Source organism: Culex quinquefasciatus, chromosome 3, assembly GCF_015732765.1.
Source record: "Culex quinquefasciatus strain JHB chromosome 3, VPISU_Cqui_1.0_pri_paternal, whole genome shotgun sequence".
NCBI lineage: Eukaryota > Metazoa > Arthropoda > Insecta > Diptera > Culicidae > Culex > Culex quinquefasciatus.
Window position 1 is genome coordinate 199732683 of NC_051863.1, and position 13178 is coordinate 199745860.

At 40.0% G+C, this 13178-nt stretch overlaps 1 protein-coding gene across 8 annotated transcripts in view; it reads right to left on the reverse strand.

Annotated features, from left to right (window-relative positions):
• Window positions 1-13178, reverse strand: part of LOC6032908 (transcription initiation factor TFIID subunit 4) — a 29502-nt gene continuing 16324 nt past the window's right edge. Inside the window, exons 4-12 of one of the 8 annotated variants that reach the window (XM_038258598.1) lie at window positions 12380-12547; window positions 11684-11938; window positions 8082-8651; window positions 7903-8016; window positions 7494-7841; window positions 1412-2374; window positions 1182-1355; window positions 989-1114; window positions 1-930 (exon numbers count right to left, since the gene is read on the reverse strand). In XM_038258598.1, coding sequence (XP_038114526.1) covers window positions 775-930; window positions 989-1114; window positions 1182-1355; window positions 1412-2374; window positions 7494-7841; window positions 7903-8016; window positions 8082-8651; window positions 11684-11938; window positions 12380-12547 — 2874 coding nt within the window. In that variant the 3' untranslated portion in view covers window positions 1-774. The remainder of the gene's footprint in view (window positions 931-988; window positions 1115-1181; window positions 1356-1411; window positions 2375-7493; window positions 7842-7902; window positions 8017-8081; window positions 8652-11683; window positions 11939-12379; window positions 12548-13178) is intronic. The other 7 variants (XM_038258600.1, XM_038258599.1, XM_038258605.1 and 4 more) reach the window with 7 other exon arrangements.

The window sequence follows — 13178 nt, forward strand, 5'->3', positions numbered from 1 at the left end:
TTAGATGTTACTTCCTTTTGATATAGGCTTAAAAATATAAACAAACAAAAACAATGCGTGCAGAACGATCACGATCTTCCGCACAGCACACAGCTCTTTAGAGGACTCGAAACTAATTACTTCTTTTTTTCCCTTTGAATTCTCTTATTTAGACCTAATTTCTTTTCAAAAAAACGCGCGAACGTAGACGTTTCGTTTCGTGGGTGTGATTTTTCGCTTTCTTTCTTTTAATCTGTACAGTTTTGTTTTTCTTTTCACATTATTTGTAAATTAAATAAAACATCAAAAAACCAGCTCATCTCCCCGACTGTTCGCATTACGCGCCGAGTTATTAGAATTGAAAATAATTATGTACAAAATTCCCTAAAAACACGCACAAGCACACACACACATACGGCAGGGCACGAACACGCACAAACAACCCATTCACTCTCGCGGGCGCACTCATTCGAACCTAGATTTGACCTGACTGTAACTTGAAACTCATGGACTCGCGTGTGTGGGGGGGGGACCTTCCTTCCTTCCATTCCCAGCATATTCCATGCGTACGCGGCCGGGCGAGCGGATCTAAAACAATCCATCGTCGGAAGGGTGCGGCAGCAGCAGCAAAAGCGCGCACCTGAACCTGATTCCACGGCGGGAACCACCGGATCAACACCACACACACTTTTAGCGCAGAAGCGGCAGAATGGCCGTCGTGGTGGTGGTGGTCATTGTCGTCGTCGTCAGCAACAGCAGGAACAGCAGCAGCAGTAGCAGTCGGACCACAATCGATCACTTGAGGTAGGCTTTGTACAGCATCTGACTTCTGCAACTTTCCTTTTCCTGTTCCAGGTAGAAGAGCATATCGCGCAGGTTCACCCGCTTGATGCGTGGTCGGAGCGGCGTGGACGCCTTCCCGCTGGCAGCGCCAAGTCCAGAGGCACCAGGCTAAAAAAGAATCGGGTTGCTTAGTATTTAGATATCTACGTGGAGGCGAATCACTTACAGTTATTGGCGTTGCCGTTCCCTCCTCGAGTTTGGGCTTTTTCCGTGGTCCGATGGCTTGCAGGGCGGTCAAGTTGGCGTCCCGCTGCCGAAGTTCCTCCATTTCCGCTCGTTGCATTTCTTTCGCCTGAGAAAGAGTTTTGAAAATTGTGTCAATTCTAGAACAACCTTGCTACCGTGTCACCACAACTCACCTTGGCCTTGAGTTTGGCCTGTTCGGGATCCTCCGTTTTCGACCGCGACTTGGCCGCCCGCATCAGCATCTCCCGTTCCTGTTCCTCGTGTCGCTTCTGTTCCGCCTTGTCCAGCTCCTCGAGGAACTTGATCTGTCCGCGGACGTCCTTCGTGACCTCGTACCGGGGATCAACCTGAAAGCGATCACTTGAAATCACAAACTTCCGTACCAACTTCACTCAATGCTCACCTTGATGATGTCGATTCGGTGCTCGGCGATCACGGCCAGCTTCTCGACGACGTTTTTCAGCCGCTCCTGGCAGGCGTGCGAGATGAGAACGGCCACTTCGCTGCTCGGTTCCTCGAGGCCGTGCCGCGCGATGATCCCCCGAATTTTGGCCTGCAGCGCGGGCATGTGCAGAAACACCTCGTCCTTGCAGGACCGGATTTGCGTGCCGACAAACTCGGTTGAGCCCAAGATTCGTTGCGTTTCTTCCGCGAGGTTGACTCCGCCCATGGCCGCCACGTCGTTGATGTCATCATCCCCGTACATCGAGTTGGACACGTGATGCTGGTAAAAAGAGGATTGCATAGAGGCGGCCGCTTTTTTCGCCGCCGCCGAGGTCGGGTCAGCCGAATCGGCGGAACTTGCGGCGGCAGTTGCGCTAGCTTTCTTTTTAGAGCCTGCCGACGAGTTCTGCGATTTCGCGCCCGAACCGGCCTTGCCAGGTGTGCTGGCGGTGGCCGTCGGAGTCGAGGTGGAAGAGCTGTTGCTAACAGTGACGGCCATGGTGCCGCCACCCCCCACGACCGTCGTTGCCGAGGGGATGCTTGTACTGATTATACTTGCAGAGTTATTGCTATTGCTATTGTTCAGGGTGGCAACGGCGGAAGAACTTAGGGCTAGCGCTGGCAACGGTTGCGTTCCGCCCGTCACGACCAGCCCCGGAGCGGAGGACGCTACCGAACTGTTACTAATTGCTGTCACTTGCTTGACCTGGGTTACGGTTGACCCGGAGGCCGCCGCGGCTGCCGCTGCTGCGACGGCTGCCACCGAGGCAGGCGTTTGGCCGCGGATCGTCTTGGTGGTGACCGTCGTGGCACCACCCACCGCGGCCACACTCGTGGCACGGGACACTATCGTTGGGGCCGTCGCACGGATTTGGAGCGTCGCCGGGGTACGCGTTATTGCCGTTCCGGCCGGGGCGCGAATCTACATTTCGACGACGACGATGACACGATGGTGGAATTTGGTTTTTGGTTTTGTCGGAACAAGAAAACCGACGCAATTGTATGGTACGAGAAAAGAAAAAGAGAAAACAAACATCGAGGACTCGTTACTTTTGTGTTCGTTTTGAACTAGCCGATGGATATTACGGATTAGCTTGCCTATGAGAGTTGGGGAGGTTTGGTTAAATACGCACTTTTTTGTAGTTTCAGGAATCTCTAGCATTCATAAAATACAATTTACAATCATGCAGAATAAAAATAAAAACAACATATACTAAATATTTCAATATTTTCATGCAATTTATGAAAACCCATTTTTAGGAGGGATAAAATAAACCATCATAAAATAATGAGCTATGGAGTCGTTACAGTAGATGTTTATGCAATTAGTTGCAAAATGGTGATTTTTCAGCACGAATCGAATATGTATTTAAATGTCAAAAGTATTACTTTTTATTGCTGACAAGTTGAACACCCAAATGAATGCTATTATTAATTTTTGTTTTGGGACAACATGTAGGCAGTTTTGTCACTAGAATGACAGTAAAAGACATGTTCAAACGCAATCTTAAAAAATATCTAATTTATTATGTTCTAGATTAGGGTGTCCAATTGATCGTCCCGGGATTAAGCGAGATTTCCTGTAAAAAAAATCTCGTTTCCCGGGTTTTCTTTACATTTCTCGAAAATTCCCAAAATTCAAGCATAAATATTTATTTTCCAACTTTTTGACACTTACGTTTTGAAACTGTCTTAATAAATAATTTTATAATAGCTTAGAACTTAATTTGATTTGGTTTTATTTAATTAACTGTTCCCAATGAACTTTTCAGCTTTTCTAAAGAATGTATGTCAAGATCAATGCTTTACTTTAACGGATTTTAACGGATTAAATTACGCTCAAATCCAAGTAACATAAACCATTCCAGAAAGGAAGCCAAACCTACATTTAAAACTTCTTTAATATATATAAAAAAATGCTATGTAATAATTTGCAAAAAACTCGCTCCAAATATTTGAAAACATTGAATAGCGATTCCATAAATAATTTTTTTTAAGTTATGCTGTACAATTTTGTTCAAGAGCCGAAACCAATAGGACTTGTACAGAAAAAAAGTTGTTAATCTTGAGAAACATAATTTCTGCACACATTTTTTTCATTCATACTTTCTAATCTAATCTAACCCTAGCGCAGCCAGTCTTTCGAAGGCCTCCTGGATTATGCCTTAGGTTGATTATCGCCTAGCGTCCTCTTGTCCTTAAGTGGCCCACCTTAAAGTTTAAAATCAATTTTATGGTTGTTGAGCATATATTAATTTTACTCACTCTCCACATACAGTACTCGTTCGGTAACTGGGCTACTTTTTAACTGAGCGCTCGGTAACTGGACTGTAGCCCACTTAAAAAGCAGACATACGTCAAAAAAAATATAAACAAGCCGAATTTAACGAGGGGCCAGTGGATGCAAAAAGCCAGTTTAACAAATTAAAAATCATATTTTAAGTTTTTATGAAATTATAAGTCAAAATTAAAGGAAAATTTAAAGGTGTACCCTGAAAAACAATTTAAACCACTTTTATGTTTGCATTTTGTAGAGAAAAATGTGAAAATGGGCATCGGTGGTCCCCTCATCATTTTTCGCACAGCCCAGTTACCGAACAAGTACTGTAGTTTGATACATAAAAAAGTAATTCTCAGCTAAACAAACAAATTTAATTTTATAATTTATTATTCAACTCTAAGTGCAACTACAAAAAATAAAAGATTTTTTCTTGGGGTTATAGCACTTTTAACAAGCAATCAAACTTACACGGATCCTTACATTTATTTTGACCGTTAAAATAGCTTTCCTCTACAATTCTGGGGCAAAATATTATTCGGATCCAGGATTTTTCAATAAATTTCAAATTTTCCAGGAATTTTCTTGTTGATAATTTCCCGTTTCCCAGTTTTTTTTTTTAACCCCGGGAAATTGGACGCTCTATTATATATTAATCAAATTAAATCATGGTGAATCAAGGTAAAAGTAAAAATAAAAATTCTCAGGATAATTCTAAGATTTTCCCCGAAAAAGTCAAGAAGTGAATATTTTTCTTCAATACTTGAGTGACCTTAAACCTGTCAGTCGAAGCATCACTTGAAAAAGGTTATAATGGAGTATAAATTTAATCATCATTATCATTAGTGAAGTTACGTTACGTAAAATGCGTTAGAACATCCTCTACAACCTGGAGCAAAAATCTAGATTTTGTCAAAAGTGAATAGTAGCCGTTTTTTATTGATGGGCAGATTGGACGAAATGCGGTCGATGGATTGTAATTTGAGTTGAAGTTAAAAATATAGAACAAATCTGAGATTAGAATTTTTGTCATAAAAATATAATTATCTAGTCATCAATCCCTGCTGGATTAACTATGGTAAATGTTTTTCGTTTTCGTTTTATGGTAAATGTTTATCAAAACTAAATTATAAGTTGTTATTTCATATGGAATTAAAAATAGCAGAAATTTCGCTGTTTCTCACTACGTTAGGTAGTAATCGATGTGGCTTATGAAAAGTTCGACTTAAAGTTAAAGCAACGCATTCCGGTCTTAAAAAAAAAGTTCTACTGAAAATATCTGTATATCTGAAGATACTATTGAATTCTGTCTCAAAATGTTGCTTAATCCACTTTTAGGTGGTTGGTGCCTTCCTCATATTTAGAGGGTAATGTTATCCAAAATAGATATAAAAGGGCGGACCTTTCAGTGTTCTATCAACTTGATTTATTATTCATACCATCAGATTGGGTAGTCAGATCTTCGTAATTCAGGGCATTTATGTGCTTATAACTTTTTATAGGGTTGTCAGATCTGCAATCTATTGAACTTGTTGGAAAGGTCTTTTGATTACCTATCTAACGACAAGTCACATGATAGATCCTGACAACGTTATCATCGAAATATATGAGATCCGCCCCCAAAAAAATTCATAAATAACACTTAAATGCTTATAACTTTTGATAGGGTCGCCAGATCTTCAATCTCTGGAACTAGTTGGAAAGGTCTTTCGAATGTCTTTCTGACAATGTATAACATGACGGGGTTTCTTATAAAAACCACCCTTTTTACAATCTTCCGGACTTGTGTTAAAATCGTTTTTAGCATAACTTTTGAAGTGCTTAACTAAACTTTATAATTTTCAATAGCGACTTATGGGACCCTAAGGCGGATCGAATGACACCAAAACGGTCCATATCGGTTCAGCCAGTGCCGCACAGAATTTGATTCTGAGTCGATACGTATACGTGAAGGTGAGTCTAGGTGGTCAAATTAAGAATTTTGTTTTTCGAGTGATTTTATGGCCTTTCCTTAGTAAGGTTCGAAACCCGTGGCGGACGCTTTAAAATTCATTCTGTAAATATGGGTATCCCGCACTGTCGATCCGTGCCGCATTTAAACACTTAGGAGCCCAGGGCGGCGAAGTCCTTGTAGTTGAAAGGAAGCACTAGTGGTTGGTATTAGTAATAGTGGCCGACAGGTATAAAGTCAACTTCGTTTTCGTTAGGGGTAAAATTGTCCGAAGAATTCGACAGTGCAGTTCGTTTTCCGATTCGATCCCTTTTTATGAGAAAAGCATGACACTTAAAAATTATTGATTAAATTTATCAATGTTTTCATGATTTTAGTTGAACAACAGTTAAAACTTTGATTTTTTAAACTGCTTCTTGATGTACTTTGCTCAGTATTGTTCCATACCGTTCCGTTTGTATTCGTGTTTCAAAATCAGCAAAAAAATCGCCTTTTTTATAAATGTCACCGGTTCACAGTACGTAGATACGATGATACAAGAATATTATATACAAAATATAGTCTTTAACAGTGCCGTTTTGTTGCTTTAGTACACGTTATCTACTCTTAGAGGTTACTTGCATAAACATTATGTAGAATGCTTATTTCATGAAACACATGTGAAACTTTAGTGCGCATTTATCCTACCTCGATTTACGATTTGGAAACAACAACTATCATAATTACATGACAATCAGCAGAGAGAAATTTAGTATTTTACCACATTTGGGGTGGGAGCAAAAAGGGAGGATTGTTTTGAAATTAGGATATGAACGAAACACATCCAACTATGAGTTACAAAATAGGCTTTTAAAAATATGGTTAAAAGTTTCATGCAGATTAACGTGATAGGCAAAGGCTATACAATAAAAATAAACCGAAAACAACAGCAAAAAAGAGAGAAAAAAAAACGCGAGCAAATTCATTAGTTTGCTTTTCCGCTTTCCGAAAATCCATCACCAAACTAAACGAAACAGGTTAACCGATTTCCATCTGGTCCGACGAGCCAACTCTGCTGGTGTTAATTCGCGCTTTTTGTTTAGGTTATTAGTGTAAAAAGTAGTAATAATAGTAAGTATAAATACAGTCAAATGATTAAACAACGAACCGATCGCATGCAGTTTTTATTATATTCAAGTACGAAAGAGGAGGCGAAAATAAACGTTTCAAACTGAGTGTTTCCGTTTAGTGTTCAGCGCAGCATCAGCAAGTAACAGCAATTAATAATAGTCGAACTCCGCAATGAAAATACTGAAAATTTAAACTTGTAAAGCCGGGGAGGGCGGGGAGCATACTACCATCTAATATTAAACTCTACTATTATGGAAGAAAGAGAGTGAATTATAAATACAGCTAAAAATACAACTTTGATTACATTAGCTAGGCAAAACAACTCTACAAGATAAAATAAGCACAAGCATCAAACTTCAACTCCAACTTTCTTTTCGTTTCTACTAGGAATTTGCTGACTGTTTTATTTGGAATCGTTTCAAGCTCGCCAAAAGTGGATTAAACAGAAGTTCCAAACACAAACAGCAAAAAAAAATACAAATAGAATATTAAAGTAAAGAGAGATAGAGAGAGAGGTACCAACCGATAATAAATATGGAAAGAAAATTATACAAAACAGTGTCACAAACACCGGAAAAAGATGCAGGAATTTGGTAAAACTAAATTTCTCTAGATTCCTGCTGAATGTGTGCGCTCGCGAGAGGGAGAGAGAGAGAATGAGAGAGAAAGGGAAAAAGGAGGTGGCCACAGTTGGGTACTCACCGGTAGCAGCGCCGGCGGCGTCGTCGAGATCGTTTGCGGCAGTTGTTGGCTCGTCTGCACGATGGTCGTGTGGCCCACGGTCGTGCCGGCGTTTGGCCGGATCTGCTGGGCGGTGATGTGCCGCGGGCCGCCCGTCATCGTGGTCGTGAGGTGGGCCTGCTGCTGCTGGTGCTGTTGCTGGAGTGGCGTTTGTATCCGCACCGGAGTGGCCGGCCGGATGGTCGTTTGACCGACCCGGTTCACCGTGGGCATTCCGGACTGCGTCGTCAGCATGCGGATCTGCGTTTGGCCGTGCATGCCGGGGGCGGCCTGCGAGACCAGGGTTTGCGTGACCGGCCGGATCTGGGCCTAGAATGGAAGAATCAGTACGAGGTCGTCACCTACTTTTTAGGATCGCCGGTCAACTTACGGGAATTTGCGTCAGAGGCGAACCGGAAAAGGCTACGTTGGCGGAAGGTGGATTGATGCCCTCGATCGTGATCTCTTTCGTGACGAGCGATTGGCGCAACAGGGGGAGACTTTTCTGCAAGAAGGAAAAAAAAATCGAGTTAATAGAAGAGCTCACAGAATAGCAACTTTGGGACAAACCTTGAGGAAGCCAATCAGGCACGGCTGCGGGCTGGCGTTGAGTAGTCGCTCGAGCCGCTCGCAAAACTCCTCCGGCTCTACGTTGGCGTCGACCAGCTCCTGGATCAGCGTCCGGACGTTCTTCTCGACCGGCTTCGGTTCCCGCTTGGACAGTTCGATCAGGTTGGTGAGAAATTTCCTGCATTTTTCTTTGGTATTATCTAACGAGTTTCGCTGCTGCGCGGTTTGGCCACCGGTCGTGGTCGTTACGACGACGGTTTGGGTCGCGGGTTGTTGTTGAGGTTGCTGCGGTTGATGTTGGCTGGTCACGACGGTCTGCTGTTGCTGCTGGGGTTGCTGGGTGGTCACGACCGTGGGCTGTCCGGTTGCTAGGACGGCGTTCGCCGGTGACTGGCCCGTTGAGATGGTTATGTGTTGCTGGGCGGCCAACGCCGGAACCGGTGCCACCGAAGCCACCGGCGTCGATTGCGTCGTCACGTAACTCGTCGGCGTCGTCGTGATGGATTGAGAATTGACGATTATCGTGCCGGTGCCGGACGAGTTGGGCTGCTGGGACAATTGGTGAGAAAACTGTGAAAACTTTACTCGACTTGTCGTTGCGGGTGACACACGGGGTTGCTTACAGCGGCTAGGACTAACAAACATTCGAAACTCATAAGGGTCGATAGAACAGAAAACTCTGCAACTCAACAGGAGAAACAAAATGTGGAAGCAATTCGTCACTTCAGCAAACATAACTCATAAACATAAAACTTCTTCACTGCTCTACCGTTGGTTTTTTATTCTGTTGTATCGAATCATCTTCGCGCTAAACTCAACGTGGTGGGCCTGGCCGCGGATACGCTAGCGCCACTAGTGGCGGATAGCAACAATTTTTATACTACTTTTCAGCGTGAATTTATTTTGCGGAAAAAGTTCTGGTATATAATGTTTTACATAATTGTAGAGCAGCGTTGGAAAATATATTGCAAACAGTAAACATAAAGAGGCACAAATTGCAGGGTGGCCACTCAAATCCTATTTTCAAATTCCAAATTTGATATGTTGAAGTATTTTCAAACTTCAGTATTTTTTCTTTGCAAGCAGAGTTTAAATTGTGACTTCATTTGTAGTTTGTGGGAAACACATTTTTAGAAGTATGAAATATCAAACAGTTTTGAGAATTTTTAGGTGACATTAGTTTTATCACCTTTTTTTTATTTTGCCACTGCAAATATTTTGCATATTTGACGTTACGGACATAACAGTTGTGTTTTTCTCTAAATGATATCCCAAATGTTTTGAAAGTTGTTATTAAAGAAGTACTAAATTTTCTTCCACAAGAGCTTCAAGGAAAAAAATTGGATTTTAGGATGCGATGTTATAAATTCTGTATCATTCTTCAGAGTAGGCGAATCTCTTCGTGCTCTTCGGCAAAGCTGTTTTTGTAGCATGCAATTATTTGCAAAATGACTAAAAAATGGCAAACAAACGAGTGGTTCTTCGCAAATCGACTTTTCTTTGTATTTGTTTTTATTTTGATGAAACTTTGTCCATTGATATTCCCTATGTCAAAAAAAAAAAAAACCATAAGTTTTACCAAACAAGTCTCCATACAATTTTGGGGGCTGGTCTTACAAAAAGGGTATGTCTTGAGAAGGGCTTTTCAGATCGATTTGGTGTCTTTGGCAAAGCTCTAGGTTATGATCAGGGGTTTTCAGAAAATTAGGTACACGAAAAAAAAACATTTTTGAGATTGAAAGTTGAATTCCCAAAACGTTTTTTTTTATTTCTGAAACTTTTTGATGTTTTAGGAGACTAACAAAGATATCTTGTAAACTGGTGGCGATGATTTTTTTTAAATAGAGTTTTTTTTCGGAAAATATTGAAATTCTCGAAAAAAATTGTTAAAAATATTTCTTTAGAGCAATCTTGAAATGAAAAAATTAACCTTTTTCAAGTTATTAGCTATAACTTGAAAACTTGAAAAAGGTTAATTCTAGGCTCAAAACATATAAAAATTAAAATTTATACCTAAAATTAGCTATTTTAGGTATAAATTTTCATTTTAGAGTGTTTTGAGCCAAGAAAAAAAAAATCTTGAAAGAGAAGCACATCTAAGAAAACATTATTTTAAAGCTGAGCGAATATCTTGAAAATTTCTCTCTGGAACTTAAGTATCTGAGATACAGCCTCACAAAGAGCTCGAATCGATGAGAATTAATTTATTTAAGTGTCACCCTGTTATTTTCAACCCACGATATCTCGGAAACTATTGGTTCTATTTTCTATGTTAAAAATTCAAATTATTGCGATTTTTTTTTAATCTCGTGACTATAAATATATATATTGCATCTATTTTTCTGTAAAGACCTAATTCTAACCTACAACTTTGCCGAAGACACCAAGTCGATCAGAAAATTCCTTCTCAAGATACAGAATTTCATACATTTATTTATCCAAAATCATTAGAAGATTTGTATGGAAAAATTAATGATGCAAAATTACTTTTTATAGCATAGAGAATACATAAACATAGTTTCATCCAAATCAAAAAAAAAAAAATCAAAAAATTGCGAATAAATTTACGAAACAACAGAGGACAAACTAAAATGTTCCGATTTCACCGGTTAAATCCGATTTTAACCTCAAGGCTTGAGCTCCAGGTGCGAGGATTCGGGTTCAGTACACCTAGAATATCATGTCCAGAAATACCCGTACAACTTTTTCAATATAATTGTCCAATACGGTTGAGATATTTACATTTACATTTACAAAAACAAACAAATGTACCAAAATTCATTGTTTTGTTACTTCACGGTTTTAAGGTAAGAAATTATCAACAGGAATGATAAAAATGCAAGTCAGATTTATTATACGAATTATTTTATTATCTAAATAACGCCTTATTCATAGTGGTCATGTCTGTGACATAACCTCATATACCTTTTTCCCACTGAGAATTTTGGCTCGAGGCTCGAGCCAAAATTCTCAGTGGGTTCTTTGGCAAAAGAATCGAGTTCTTTGGAAAAAATAAGAGATAATTCTCAAGCAATTTTTTTCCGAATGTTCTTGGTTATTTCGGCAAAGAAAAAGAGGTTATGTGACATACATAACCACTATGACAAAGACGATATTTAGTTAATATAATAATTCGTATAAGAATATTTATGTGCAATATTTTATATTAAATTTTTAGATTTTTGTAATATCAAGCTTTTGAAAATGTTTAAAATGATTGACGTAAACTTCCGTTATTTTTGATTCCCAACTTGAGTAGCCAACCTGGGCACAAACAATCCATGCTCGTAGCCGTCAAATAAACGATAAAATTTTCTAACTTGAAGAAACCATAAGAAGCATTTGATAGTTTTTCAAAAAATAATGAACAATAAAGCAAATATCGATACAGTTTGTACATTTCTTTCGACGAAAACAAAAAGTTTCCAATCAAATCAAGAAATAAAGCCAAACTAGAAGAGAGAGAGAGTATAAGAAGAAAAGAGTAAAAAAACATCGGAACGTGGCCAACCAAAAACACACAAAATAAGTAGAAGGGAGGGACGGGGCGGGGGTGTGTGTGTGTAAATGGTCGGGCCTTGTCCCTGTTATTGGGTAATTACATTTTGCTTCTGTTTCACCTGTTGCGTGGTGACAATGGTCTTGCGGAGGGCTAATGGAGGACCGGTAAACCTACTTACAGCTGGCACTGTTTGCAACCGTATCGTCTGGTTGGCCCCGGACGTCGCGGTCAGATTCGCGGGCGTGATCTGGGCCCCGCTCGGGGCCGGTCCGATGCGCAGCAGCTGGAACTGGCCCTGCTCATTCTTCAGCAGCAGCGTCGAGCCCGGCTGGCCTTGAAGGGCACTTAGTGTGATCTGTCGTGGATTCGCCGGAGGAAGAAATTTTAATTAGTATCTTTTATTCACTTGATTTATAATGTACACAAAAACAAATAAAACAAAGTATGTATGACAAAACAACTTAACAATCATGAGTTAAAATAATCGTGCAAAACAGTGGTGTTAATTGATTAATTAATTCGGGTAGAATCAAACCAAACCAACAGAGAGAGAGAGCGAGAGTCACATCACAGTTTGGGGGAGTATCTTTTGTTTGCTTCTTGCATAGATTCCATTCCATTAATTAATCAATGCAATGCGCGATGCAACTGCAGAAAAAAAAATGCAAATGATGAAAAGAAAGAGAAAGAAAACAAAAGTATGACAAAACTACTCGAAACAATGAATGAATGAACAAAACAAAACAAAACTAACAAGATGAATGAGAGAGTGAGAAAAAAGAGAGAAGATTCTTACAGCGTTTGCATTTGGTGGTCTAGTACTAGTAACTATTTGCTGACTACCGATAACAACTCTAGGTGAGACAGCGGCAACAGTTTTGGGCTGTGCTTGCGAAGGTGGTGCGCCAGGTCTAACATTTACAATCTGTACACCGGCCGGCAGGCCAACAATGTTCTGGGTGGCCTGGGTTGTTTGCGTTGTTGTTGTTGTTATTACATTGTAGGATTATAGGGAGCGAGCGTTTTTTTAAGATTTAGGATATTTTGTTGTGTGAGTAATCGAAGATAGCGCAAAAGTACCAGGGAGCACACGATTTGGATTGTGTTTTTGGAAATAAAAAAAAGAAAAAAATACCAGTTGTGAAACCTTGCAATTGTTTGTATTGTTATCTAAAAGGGATGCGATCGATGTTGTCGATTGTATGAATGACTAGGAATGTTAGGATATTAGCTGATATTAGGAAAAGGAATCAAATACTACTGTGATTTAAACAAATCTGTGGGTGGAGGTGAACTAAGAATGTTTTTTTATTTGTGGGAATTTTCAAGGAATGTTAGGATACATAGGATAAAGGTTGGAATAATATTGCATAGCAAAATCACGACCTTTTCTCAGTATAGGGGAAACATGCCCATTTTAAGCCTAATAAGCGGTCGTGTTTGAATGATGCTGGATGTTGGGACACTGGATAATCTGGATTGTTCCTTGAAATTCACTAAAACCAAGTACAGCAACGAGTAGAGCAACTTTTTGTGAACATTTCTGTTTATTTTCACTTTTATTAAAAGTTATGCTATTTCTTTTACAAGCATTA